Source organism: Sylvia atricapilla, chromosome 8, assembly GCF_009819655.1.
Source record: "Sylvia atricapilla isolate bSylAtr1 chromosome 8, bSylAtr1.pri, whole genome shotgun sequence".
In the NCBI taxonomy this organism is placed as follows: domain Eukaryota; kingdom Metazoa; phylum Chordata; class Aves; order Passeriformes; family Sylviidae; genus Sylvia; species Sylvia atricapilla.
In genome coordinates this window covers 6,151,744-6,165,706 of record NC_089147.1, presented here as the reverse complement: position 1 = coordinate 6,165,706, position 13,963 = coordinate 6,151,744, and the positions used below count along the sequence as shown (strand labels likewise).

The window sequence follows — 13,963 nt, the reverse complement described above, 5'->3', positions numbered from 1 at the left end:
AGCAGAAGTTAACAACAGCACCAGAACAAACACCATTCCCCAATGGCTCTACATCCAAGCAGTTTGTATTATTTCTTGGCATGGTAAAAATTACATTGCAGACAGCTGTTACACATGGAGATGCAGCCTCTGACACCTCCCCACCCTGAGAAGGCACAAGTCCACCAGGACCTGAATGGCCAAGCTGTGAGGGGCTGGAGCCTGCTGAGGGGCAGGGTTGGAGCTGTACTTACTGTAAGTTAACTCTTCTCCAGCTCTCTTGCGTGACTGGTCACCTCTGCAGGAGAAGGCAAAGAAAGGTGGTGTTTTCATGATAACCTCAATTAAACATGTCCCTGCTCCTCTGGACCTCCAAAGGTCCCCACCAGCCCCAACCATTCTGTGATCTTCGAAACAACAGTGAAACAATTCAGCACAACTAGCAGCTTCTAGAGATTTAGAAACAAAATGCAAACATAGTAACAATACTACTACTCTGCAGCAATCTCGATTTACTGGAAGTATAAGCTGTATTTCATAGATTTAATTAGCTGATCCTTTTGCTACAGACAGTAGGCTTGATCTCACAGGATGATCTTTTACAAAATGAAGATGAGGAAAAATGCTCATATGCATTTTTAAGCTGGAGCTTAAAACATGCATAAAATTGTTTTCCTCACTTTGAACTCCTCAACCAAACTTTGCAAAACTATGTGAGAAAAAACTCTGCATCTGTCAGTCTGAAAAATGCTCCTGAATCTTAGAGACTCTAAGCAAGTCTGAGCTGACAACACTTGCTCTTTAAGCAGAAGATTTTCGCACTTAATGGTGTTGATAAGCTGTTGTTCTTCAACTAGAAGCTGATGTGCAATTACTGCTGCTGAACACACCTCACTGTGCTGTGTTCCTCATGGTTATTGCTTTCAATCTTACTAATTCTGTAGGTGGCTGATAATAGTTCTGCTTACAAGTGCATTTCACCAGTTTCACACTGCTCAGAGAACTAATCGTGGCATTTCAAGTACAACAGTCTATATCCACAAAAACAACTGGTTTGAAAAATGTTTCAGTTACCTGAAAATGAGAGACTTGGCTGTGGAGTTCTTTGGCTGTTTCTGTAAGGAGGAGAGACTGTATGAAAGGCTGGGAAGGGTAGGAAGGGACACTGACCATTGCAAGGCAAACTGCATTTCAAAACACCAGTTGTTTTTGTGGATGTAGACTTACTACTTGAAACGTCACGTGTAGTTCTCTGAGCAGTGTGAAACTGGTGAAATGCACTTGTAAGCAGAACTATTATCAGCCACCTACAGAATTAGTAAGATTGAAAGTTTGACACCACCAAATTGTTCCCTTTTCTGTTCTGTACATTACATTCTTTTGTCAGCATTATACGCCTACTCAGTTACAAAGTCTCACACTTCTGTTTCTTGGGTCAAATGCACTGTTTTTCTCAGCCCAGGGTCTTACGGTTTTATTTTCATGCTTATCTCTCAAAAAATTAGTTTCCTCAACAGATAGCCTTAAAAGGAAAGTGTCTGCACCACATCATTTGCATTTGGGTCAACAGCAGAGCTCTGAAGCTCAATAGTTTACCAAGCTTTGAAGAGCGAGATGACCTTTGAGGAAAACCACTGGGTATGAAATCCAGAAATATACCCAACACTAAACATACCCACATCTAGTGGATGTTCAAATTACAGGGCCAGACTCTCAGCATTACTAAGGTAACAGGAAAAATGAAGACTTTTTTTCTCTTTATGAAGAAATGGACCTGTTGGGAGTAGAACACGAGGCTTCCCCAGCCTGATCTGAGATTGTCAGAGTACTGCAGAAATGGAGAAAAGTGCTGTGCTTTTACCTGGGCAGAAAAATAGAACAGCACAGAGCAACAGGCACTGCCCAGAGGGAACAATTTACAGTATAAGCATTTTCTGCTGTGCCTTTTATTGGTTGTTCCTCTGCCTTTTCCTCCTCCCTAGTTCAATACTCAGATAGGAAATATCTATTTAAAATAAACACTTTGCCTGTATAAACAACTCTGAAAGTGGAGTAAGGAGAAAACTGACATTTTCAGAAGCACCATGAATAAAAGAGAGCTTATAGAAAACAAACAGCCAAAGTAAAGGTTGAAGTTGAACAGGAGCACGATCATGCAGTGCAAGCACAACCAAAACCCAGGGATGCATGAAGTGTGAGCAACCTGATCAAAAAATTTCAAGCCTTACAATCATCCACATTTTAGGTATCACCTGTGGGGCTGTTAGTGCTCAAAAGACATTGAAAATAAGGCCATATTTCAGAATTGTGAAGATTCTTTATTAACTCTTGAATTATTTCTTCAGTATTTTTAGGTACATCCATTTTTACCATTTCACCATTGTGCACTGTCCTGCACAATCATTACTGAAGATTAATAATTCTTACCTAGTAAATCCATTCTGAATAAGCTCTCTTTGAAGTTTCTGGTCTTGAGCAGCATATTCCTGAAGCTCAGATTCCACAGCAGGGGGTAGAATATTTGGGATGAATTTAGAAAATAAAGCTGGTGCCATCTGTACCCATTCTGTAAGAAGAGAGAAAGCAATAACAAAATGCATGGAAGAGATATTCTGTGAAAATTTTACTGCTTGACAATTGTAACTTTATTTTGAACACATATTTGGATCCTAAATTTTTTAAAAAAGGAAAAGAAAAAACCCAAATCCACAGAAACCAGGCCTTAAAGCAGAACAAATACTGAGACTGTTGAAATCAGATGTTTACATGCAGATGGAAGAATTACTATTTTTCTCAACCTCATCAACAAACTGAAATTCAGTTCTTGCTGCATCTCACAGGACCTGCTGAGTCTCTGGACACTCCTAAGGACAGGCAACTGATGATCAGCAGACTCACTTGGATAATTAGATAATGATTGTAACACTTTGGGAAATTTATCCCCAAAATGTACTCTTCTCCCCCCTGAGCCTTACTTCTAAAAAGCACAGTAGTATCATCAAACAACCCTACTCCTCCATTCCCATTTCAAAGGAATCCATGCATTTCTCTCACTGATCTTCCAAAGCTTAGACAAACACTTTTTTAATGTTCATAATATAATTCTAACCTGTACTAGTTCAGCTTCAGGACAGAAATGTGATTTAATTTCACTACACTGAACATTGTTTTACAGGAGCAAGACAATTTACCTTGAGGTTGCTTCGAGGCTTTAACTAAGAAGGGATGAAAATTGGCTTTACAGCAACTGTGTATCAAGTTCTGAGAAAAATATACAGCCCCCAACTATTTCTGCAGCCAGACTTTCCACAGGCTGTAAGAGTTACCTGAAATTTGATCTCAACTTAGAAAAAAGGGATGTTTTTAAATTCACCAAGGAATTCATCACAAGCCCATCACCTACAATATGAAGTTTGGTCAAGAAACAACCACTCTGAATTGCTTTTGAAAGAGTAATACTTTTATACTTATGTATACACCCTTCCTATCTTTGGTCCTGAACACTTTCTAAATTGAAATTAGCATTGCCTTAGAACTGATGGAAGTATGCTAATTTTGCTGATGTTGATGCTGATGATGATGCTTATTTTGATGAAAATAATCTTGCTTACAGAAAGTGCATTTTGTACATGTAGAGTCCACTATATTCCTGGTTTGTACACATGATAAAAATTGCACTAAAGCTTTTTGTAAAGAATTCCCATTCTCATTTCTATTTCCATAAATGAGGACTGTAAAAATAGACTGAAGCTCAGGCACAATCCTTCTCTCATGCATAGTAAGAAACTGCAAGTACTGTAAAAGGAAGGGAAACAGGTACCATTTATTTATGGATATTTTTAACACTTCCTGTTTCTAAAAACTTCTCAAACACAGGGTAAGGCTCTCCTCAGTTCTCCAACACTTAGAAACCCAAATATTCTTGTACAAAATTGACTAAAATCTGCAAAAAACCCCATTTTCCTTTCAATATAATTGTTGTTGCATAAGATGTCACAATGCATTCACTAGTTTAACTCTTCCATGAAATAATACCAACAAAACAATGGCTTCATAAAAGAAACAGTCAATCATTCACCTCCTGCCAAAGATCTGCTTGTTTGAAGAGCGTCTCTCAATACAACATTCACCATTTCAATACTTCTAAATTTCTACCATGATTGGCTCATTATCATCCTTCTTTCCTTTTTTTTTTAATAGAGAAGGAATGGATCTTCCCTTTGTTTCCACAACAGAGGGTTGGGTTGTTTGTTTTATAAAAACTATTTGGTATTCACACGGTATCTTGCTCAGGTGACAGACAGGCAACAAGAACCAGGGTGGAACTGAGCATTCTGATGCACAAAACACAACACACTTTCATTGTTAACTGTGCATTACTTAGAGAGTGGACACATTTTGGCAAACAAATGACAAGCACAAGATGAAATCAGTACAAACATTCTTCCTTTTTACCTGGTCGTAGTGTATACAGGCCTTTCACAATATTTGCCATGGTTGAAGGAGTTATTTGAAACGGTGTTGACTGAGCTTCCAAAAGTAAAGCTGAAACAAAAGTAACACAATCAACAATTTTTCCAACCAAGAAACACAGCCTCTTACACACTGATTTTTTTAATCAAAAAATACAGTAATTGTGGGGGGTTTTGGCACCTGATGTCCTCACAGAGAAAACAGCCACATATGTGATTTCAACTTATTCTCAAGAGCAGTAAAACATCACATTCAGATAGAAGTATCCTGCTCAAATGATATATAGTGAAAAATGTGTAATAACTTATTTTTATTCACTGAAGGTAGCAGAGATTCAACAAAACCAAGAGGGTGATGGCTTTAGGTATTCAAACAAACAACTGAAGCAAACTCATACCAGGTGTGTAAACATCTGAAGATCCACAAATCCTTTCTTTACAGCATTTAGAATCTTGCACACAAAACTAAGGATGGATTGAAAGTCCACGCACGTGTAGTGCAAAAATTGTAAATGTCAAAGAAGAAAAGTTGTTCTATTAAACATGAGTTAATAATTGCACGTTCCCCTTGAGGAAAAAACTGCCAATAGCACATTTACTGTTTATATTGTGATATCCAGTTTTTTAATCCTTATTTGTAATTATATGAGCTTTGTACATACATCTGAATTACAGAAACACACATACACACAAAAAAGAGAAATTAAGAAGGTATAAACCAACTGCTACCTCTTGATTTTCATGTCTCTACAAAGCAGTTGAGCACTCTTCTGTGCCCACCAGAGGAGGAGCAATGACTCTTACAATTCCACCTAAGGGACACAAGTCTTGGGCTTACATTGGAGAAGCTCTGCTTTTAAAGCTTCAGAGCATCTCCAGTTCTGGCTTCAGCATCTGCCACTAGAATGCTTAAATAGAAAGAAAAATCTTCAGTAGCATGTTTTTTCTTCTCTTTCTGAAACTATTTAAGTGGCTCATGTCATAGGGAAATTAAAACAAAGTACTTTTTTGTAACCTTCAAGTAATCAAAGTTGTTAAATTTAACTGTTTTAGATGAATTTGTTTTACAAAGAGTCATCTTAAAAGTGCTTGCTCTTTCAGCTGAAGCCTTGAGGGTGTGAGAGCCTGTGATTTTTTCTGTAATGACATATTTAAAGCCCCTTTCCTAAAGATTCGTCAAAGAGCCTCTTGGCAGGCAAGAAAGCTGGAAATCATAGAATTAAACTGGGCATAGTGCTTTATAATGTGACAGTAATGCACAATCCAAACAATGTGTGTGCATATACAAATATTTATAGAATTAATTAGACCGTGGCCACTTATGCATAAGCATCACCAATAGCTTTGCAAAGCATCCAAAGACCTTTGAATTTGTTCTTCATGTGCAGGTGTTAAGTTACACAAAACAAATTACTTAAAAAAAACTTCATTCTTTTATTGCAGCTTCAGAAATTAACATTTCTTACCTTGCTTTCTGCAAATGCACACATCACCTGCTATGCCACAGATTTAAATCACTCACTCCAATGAATACAAGCATGACAGTATTACATTCAACAGGATAACAGAGTAATGGCATGTATTTCCTCATTCTCAATAAAGAAAGTTAAAAGAATATCCTGTTCAATAAGCCATACAGCATGAACTAACCCAGCTTGTCCAAAAGCTGGACATCAAGCCTCAAAAAGTGAATAGCACTGCTGTAGGATTTGTGTTTTCAGAACGATTTCCATAACGGCAAACAAGACTCCTCTCTGGACAGATCCAAAAGATCTCAATAGAAATTTAAAGACAAAGTTGTAAATTAAGATGCAAAGATATAAAACTTCTTTGCACACAAATTCATCTTTAGTTTTGCAATGAAACAAACTTAGACATTGATTTAATCCTGTATTTACGTCATGAGAGGCTCACTCAAGGAACAGAAAAAGCTCTGCCAGACATGCTGAAATTACCTCTGTTGTTATTTCACAATCTTACAAAAGACCAACAAATTCTAAGGCTTTGACTCTTGCTTTATTATAATAATTAGTGAGAGTCTACAATATAGAAGTTGCACAGACTCCTTCTACCCACTCCCAGAACTGCACCTGCAGCATTTACAGAGAGAGAGGAGGGAGAGGCAAAATAAAACTGAACCTCAGCTGAATGAGAGTGGTAATGACACCATGATACCATCTGACCACCTCCACATTAATTAATTAATACTACATTCTACAGACTAAGTAACTAACATGTGAACAAGTTAATTACCCTGTAAAGAGTCTTGAAAACAACTCCTGGCAGAATCAAAGGGAAGTATGGGCTCCCATGATGAAATGCATTAAATGCAGAAAGATACAAAATGCTTTGAAATATTCTTGAACACAACATCCAAAATGGCCTCAAGGAATTCTGAGGAACAGTGAATGAACAATATTGCAGAGAGATATGAACCTACAACACTTGAGATACTCTGCAGTAATCAAGTTACCCCAATACTGCACAGCATCATTGGAAAACCATGTCCCTGGATGAACATTTAAGCTACTTCCTAATTACAGTGGGGTACTTTGCACAAGATCCAGGAGCCCAATAATTCCAGGAGTAGCAGATGATATCTTAACAAGCTGAAATTCACTTGTTCATAACTCAAGAGTGACTTGTGGAAACTAGGGTTTAGCTGTTCTAAAAAGCTTTTTCTACCTTGAACATTCCCTTGAAAACAGATTTATTTTACTTGGTAAAGACATAACCTTTCTGGCAGAACAGTGAAACTTTTGCATGTTACTACACCAAGGGCTTTTTTCCTCCCTCTGTAGTAATCTAACAGAACATCAAAGTAAGCTATTTTAACAAATCATACCTCAGTATGATTTAGGCAGATGTGTTCAAAGTTGTAACTACTCAACAATGCACCTGATAAAAATTAGAAACCACATTCCCACTAAAAGCAACCCCATCAGCTTCCACACCAAGGCATTAGTCAGCTGTAGCTCTCCAGTCTCCAACAGCAGCAGAACCCACTGCTCAGCATAAACAGATGCTGGAGATCTTTGTCCTGCTGTACAAACTCTGCTTTTTAATACTCAATTCACACATAGTGATGTGTGCAATGTCTGTACTTTTGTACAGAGTAACAACTTCAGTACTTCTAGGGAACTGAGCCCTTACATAAGTGCAGAGCATTTCTGCCCCTTGGGAGATGATCTGCAGATCCCATGGAGTCAAATCTGTAGCAGAATAAATTAGTTTTCCCTCTGCCAAATGATTCAGGGTCCATCTGACCACACAAACCTTTCCACTTCACTGTGATAAAATCCCTTTCACCTCGAAGGTGGTAAGGTGGTTCCTTTATCCCAGTCCATGCAAAGCACTGCACTGAACCCCAACACCAACAGCAATTAAACAGGGAGGGAATTGCCACAGCTGGCAGCCAAAATGCACCTGAAAGTTTTTGTTGTTGCCATTTTGGGTTGTGGTTTTCTCTAGGTTGGTCTGGTTTTTGTGCTTGTTTTTTATTCTTGTTATTTGGCATTTTTTGGTTTGTCAGGGTTTTTTTTTACCTGCTGCCTATTTTATTATGACATTGTCTGATGAAGTTTGATCATATATTATTTTTTCACTTCTTTAATCTTGGTACAGTTCCTCCATGTTAATTATTGATCTAGAACTTCAAAAGCCTTTTGAATAGAAATTGACTTTTTCTTTGGCTTAGCCCTCACAATTGCAGTTATATCAAACTCCTTATGATCCTGGGGTTTTATGTTCCTTTGAACAGAACTAAAAATAATTTTTTACCAACTTAAAATTCTTTATATGTTTTTAATGAATTAAAATGTAGATCAGAAAAAAAAAAAAGACATAAAAAGTTTTTATTACTATGTATTTGCCACTAGGCATTTAATAAAGCCACGGCTTACTCTTAAAATATTCATTACATAGACCAAAAGCTTTATTAAGTACATAGTAAAAATGCTATGAAACAAAAATTCTAAGTCTTAATCACATGGAAAATATTCAGTGCTGTAAAAAGAATAAATATGAAAAACAAAGCTATAAATGTAGTGATATATGCTTTTGGACTTCTATAATTGGAAAATAGGCTGGTATTTTCACATTTATAATTTTATGAGGTCTTGTTGAAATTGGAATATTACTCCTATTTCTTTGCCAAGGAGCCAGATTAACCATGATGGTCATTACCTGAGACTCTATTTTCCAACTTAATTTGAGATGCTGCAACTGAATCAAAATGAAACAAGGAAAATAAGAAATATAGCTGCAATTTTTTAAAATTACCTGAAGTTCTTTTCATGAAAGGTTTAGTTCAGAGACAAAATTTGCATGTAGCTTGTTATTTAAAGAATTAGAATGTGTTCTACAACACTTGGTAACAACCCAGACTGCTCCCAGTGTTGTTACAACACAATTACTTAGACCTTCGCTGTCAAATTACAGCTGCAACTTCAATATTAGTGATGGCCCCCTTAAACTGCTGAGCATGTAAATATTGATTATTCCATCAGATCTGCAGAGCACAGGAGGAATAAAACATTAACAGCCACAAAAGCTCTCTTAGTAACTCCTGGAGAGTGTAAAGGTCTCTGCTGAGGTCCAAGTGAAGGGTGACATTAATGTGACAAGAGTTTTGAAGGAATGGTCGATTTTCCTGCAATCCCAGCACTCTCCCCATGGGCTGGAAAAGAAGTGGAACAATGCTGCAGTTCATTTTCACTGTCAGTTATCTGTGTTTATCAATATTCCAAAGGCAAGAAGGAAGGAGAGGAAGGAGAACATTGTTTAGAAGGTTAGAATTGGAAGCTCGAGATGATTAAACTCTTTGCCAACATAAAATAAGGTAGAAATTAAATACTGAAATTCACAATCCTGTAGATACATAAAATTATTTAAAAATTATTTTCAATGAAGAACTTTAGAATAACTGCATCTCTTCCCTACATCTCAAAAAAAAGACTTTTTAATCAATTACTGTCAGAAGCTGGAACCTCAACAGCTTTATAGCTGGGGAAAAGAGTACATTAGCTTTTTGTTTCTGAAGAATTCTAACAGAAATCACCCTGGTTTAGTCTGGCACAAACACACTAAATTAATTGGTATTTTCTCCTAGTGCTCTGCTACCTTTCTTCATTTTCAAGACCCTTTGGAAGAAATCTCATTTCATTTTACCTGTCTGAACACATATGCTAATTCTAAGGACAGTGTCACTCCACAGGCCAGAAATTCTGCCTTTTTAAATATTTCCTTTTCAAAGAAATCTCCCCTTTTTCTGTCTCATTCTTAAACTTAAAAAGCAAAAAATATAGTTTATGAAAGTGGTAGAGTTCTGCAGATTTTCCTCTCATACTAACTTTTCAAAGTTTTAGGAGAAAGCAAAGCAGTGTCTAGAGGCTGAGTAACGCCCCGTGTATTACAGAAGGAAAGGGCCTCAGTAATCAAAAAAGATATTTTTAAAACACATTGCTTCTATCATCACAGCAGTCACTCTGAATCCCAAACCAAAAAGAATAATGTTTTCGAACTCTTGAGGGCAGTTTCTATATTAAAGCTTTAGTTCAGATTAGAAATGTGATTTTGAAGCAAATTTACTGATCATCCCCACTTTGCTGCTCCTTGGTTGGTATGACAGAGCTGCCTTGGAGCATATTACTTCAATTCCTTTCGGGCAAGACTAAACCAGATGTGCTCAAACTGCTACTGCCTGGCACTCAGTCCAAAGGAGCTGACATGAACAAGTGGGAAATAGAACTCTCCAAAAAATTAGGGAAAGGTCAGCACTGGGTCCTCAACACCAACAGGGAGGCAGTTTCATATTCTGCTCCATTTACACCATGCCACTTTTCATGCAGACATTGCCTAAACCAAGCCATGAAACCCTCAGCTCTTCCTACAGGGCCTTTTTCAGATAAAAGCCCATAGTTCTGCTGTACCAAACTTATCATGATGCTCCAGGCACTTCTGTCAAAACCAGCTCAGGACAGACATTTTCCTTATGAAACACAGTCATTAAATGTGACATGGAAATGAGAAGCTCAAAGAACAACTTCTTCACTGTCAGCAGCATACACAAAGGCTGGGGGCAATGCTCTCTGCAAGAAGCTGAGAAACCATGAGAGTGGTTTCTCCCCTTGTCAGGGTGTTTTTTCTGCAGTTTGTGCATCAATACAGTTAACAGGTTGCTTCTCATGTGCAGATTGTTTGAGACAGATGTCGAAATTGAAAGGGAGGGAAGAAAAGCCACTTCAAACAGGGTGAATGTCAATTCAATCCATCTTTTTCTTGTCTATCTGTGCCAAAGGGTGAGGCAAGGGGAGTAAATAAAAAAACCCAGCACACATCAGAACAAACCCTGTGATCTCTGTTGTAACTGTAGAGTCAGGCCACGAGCTTGGCATCAATCACAGTCCTTCTCTCAGCCTTTTGCACTGCTCCTCTCAAACAGAGATCTGCATGCACAAACAAAAGCTTGGACATGGCATTTATTAATGAAAAGCATTTTGTCAAAGCAGCATACAGCCAAAGAGATGAGGAAGGTCCCCTGCTTCACTGAAATCAGCAGGCTTTGGAAGGTCAGCACACCAAAACACAGCTGCTAAATAGGTAGGGCTGGGTGCCCAGAGAACAACAAGCACTCCTACTGAGGCACTGCACAACAACAGGAGAATCTCTGCACAGGCAACGTCCTCCCTGCTGCATTCTTCAACCTCTAACAGACAGAAATAGATCCATTCTCTAGAATTTTGCATTACATTTCTACCTGCTGAATCAAAAAGCTGGACAATCTCGTTGTTAAAGAGATGTTAGCAAGCTTTTCCATCATTTCAGTTAACTCTTCTGGTATTTTTTAGAAAGCAGCAATGCATTGGCAATATCTTTCCTGTTTTTAAAAAGGAAAAACCTTTTCCAACATAAACAGACCTTTTATTGAAGTTTAATACACCTCCCACAAATCCATCTTTAGTTTTGCAATGAAACAAACTTAGACATTCATTCAATCCTGTATTACATCTTGAGAGGCTCACTCAAGGAAGAGAAAAAGCTCTGCCAGACATATGAAAATTACCTCTTTTGTTCTTTTACAATCTTACAAAAGACCAACAAATTCTAAAATCGAAACAACAAAACAACAAAAAAATAAAGAAAATGGAACAACAAGATCTCTTCTCCTCATCTGAATCCAAGTGACCTAACTAGGAAGAAACAAAGCTGTCATATGTAAAAATCTTCAGAGAAAAGACTTCCTCTGTAACTAACTAGAAACTGAAAACATAATGAAGTAGACTGTGAGTGGCCTCCCTCCTCCTGACTTTTTCCAATGAACTTTTTCTTGGAAACCATGAGAAAAACTTCTACTTTGGCAAATATAAGTGATATATTTCTATACAGAGTTTTAGCTCTGAACTCACAAAGGCACTGACATAAAGACTTATATTCAACAACTGCCTACATGCCTTTAGAATCCACACACAGTAACCACTTTGTGTGCTCAGGCTTCAGTGGCTAATTCTGGAATTACTCCAGGCAACAAGAACAAAATCAAAAGTGCTGCACAAAGCTATTTTCCCTCAGATAAAGTTCACCTGACTTCCCAGTTGAGTAACTACTGCACAAAAGTGCAGGCAGATGTTTTTTTTGGGAAGAACCAACTTGTACTGAATGATCTGTACCAGTACATTGCTCTTTCAAGAGTGAAAAACACTTCTTGAACTCAAAACAGTAACATGCAAGGCAAGAAACAGCCCTACACACCCAGATATAAATGGCTGAAGTGCTACAGCAAAGAATTCAGAGAAGGAAGGAGAGGAAGACTGCCCTCTAAAGCAGCTTTCACCTCTATGACCAGCTTAGCTTTCTGTTGCTTTTTTCTTAGTATGGGAAAGTCATCGACCTCCCAGAGCAGGATTACAGCCCAGCATTCCCCTTCCTTTCTTCAGTTTCCAGGAAGAAAAAATAATTGCCAACACTTGTAATTTAAACCCAAGTGATCTCTCCACCAAGGAGACGCAACATCATGTTAATGGCTTTTCCCTCTTTTGTTAGATTCGAAAGAAAGCTTGGTTTGAGCTGCCAATATCCAAAAAGAGAAGAGTAGCAGTTACTTGCAAATACTCTGCCATTGAATTCTACCTGCACGTATTAGAAGTAGAGAGTTTCAGCAGCTGTTAGTCACTTTCACACAGTAATTGCCATTTTTCCAGATGAGAATAAACAGGCAGGATGTTTGCAGGGCACGGAGATTACAGTGCAGGACTATCAGAGGAGATAGTGGCTGCACAAGGAGAAAATAAACCTATTTCTGAGTTTTTCTGCTTACAAGTCACCTCATGCAGGACTGTAGCAGGAACAAAGATGATATTCTCCACCATCCCTTCCCTAGTGACACGGGGATATTATCTGCATCTTCTTGCCCTCCTACCCTCATTTCTGGAGCTGCCTGTAAATAAGATGCTGTATCTTTGCTTGTTACATTCAGTTAAGCAGTTCTGCACACAGCAACTTCTCCCAAGCTACTGAATGCAGCAGCCTTATCAGCAAGAGCCAGCTTTGGCTTTGTAAGGAAAATAATCAGGTTATATTCACTTAGTTCAAACGTACCCATTTTAATTTGAAGAGCATCGACTTGATAAATGTGTGAGTGTAAAAGTGTTTCACCAACAGCTGTGTTCATGGATCTGTGTATTGTGGGGGTTTATTATGTATTTACTTTAACTAATGAGAAGTGCTCCATACAGTGGAGTGCTTTAAAAAAAAAAAAATTACCTCTCCAACCCCAAATGGAACCAAACTGGATTGGTACAGGAAAAATTTGTCTATGTTCACTTAGGCAATATTGCCTTTGCAAACCATGAACTGACACCTTGATGACTGAAATTTTTGCAACCAAATGCTCGGAGAAGTGCTCCCACCACAAAGACAGGTGTTGATCTTGCATCTTCCTGCCTCCCACCAACCAGCTCAGGAATGAGGGGCCTCAGCCTGGAGGAGTCTGAGCAAGATCAAACGCCAAGGAAGAGATTAGGGCTGCACTGCTCTTCTGGCTTCTCTCCCTTGTCTTTCTGAAGTGGAGCAGGAACTTTTTCAAAAATCAAATGAACCTGAAATGTACTTAAGAGTCCTTCCTGAACACAGCTGCAAATAGAAATGCCAGCTTCCAGGCTCTGAGAGAATGACAAGGTACTATAAACAAAACCCATTTTGTACAAACATAGCAACAAATTTCAGGAGCAAGAGCAGATGTTACTCTGACCCTCCAAGTCTAGATCACAAACGGATTAAATCAATCTTGTAATTTGGTTGGGTTTTTTTTCTCAAACAGAGAGGAGGCATGCTTCCTCTCACTGAAGTGGCAGCTGCAGCATCTCTTAAAAAAAACAGCCCCAGGACTCCATTTCTCCATACCAATCACAACATCCTTGACTTTAATTTCCAAAGTACTCACATTCGTATCTGTACTTTCCCCCCCCCCTCAATACAGAAACATTTTTTTTCTGAACAAAATCCACATCAAATAT

At 38.2% G+C, this 13,963-nt stretch overlaps 1 protein-coding gene across 3 annotated transcripts in view; it reads right to left on the bottom strand.

The window, feature by feature from the left end:
* Positions 1 to 13,963, bottom strand: part of CACUL1 (CDK2 associated cullin domain 1) — a 43,370-nt gene that overhangs the window by 3,309 nt on the left and 26,098 nt on the right. For 2 of the 3 annotated variants that reach the window (XM_066323502.1, XM_066323501.1), the window contains 3 exons: positions 4,435 to 4,524; positions 2,407 to 2,545; positions 234 to 277 (listed from right to left, as the gene is read on the bottom strand). In XM_066323502.1, the coding sequence (XP_066179599.1) occupies positions 234 to 277; positions 2,407 to 2,545; positions 4,435 to 4,524 (273 nt within the window). The remainder of the gene's footprint in view (positions 1 to 233; positions 278 to 2,406; positions 2,546 to 4,434; positions 4,525 to 13,963) is intronic. The other variant, XM_066323503.1, reaches the window with a different exon arrangement.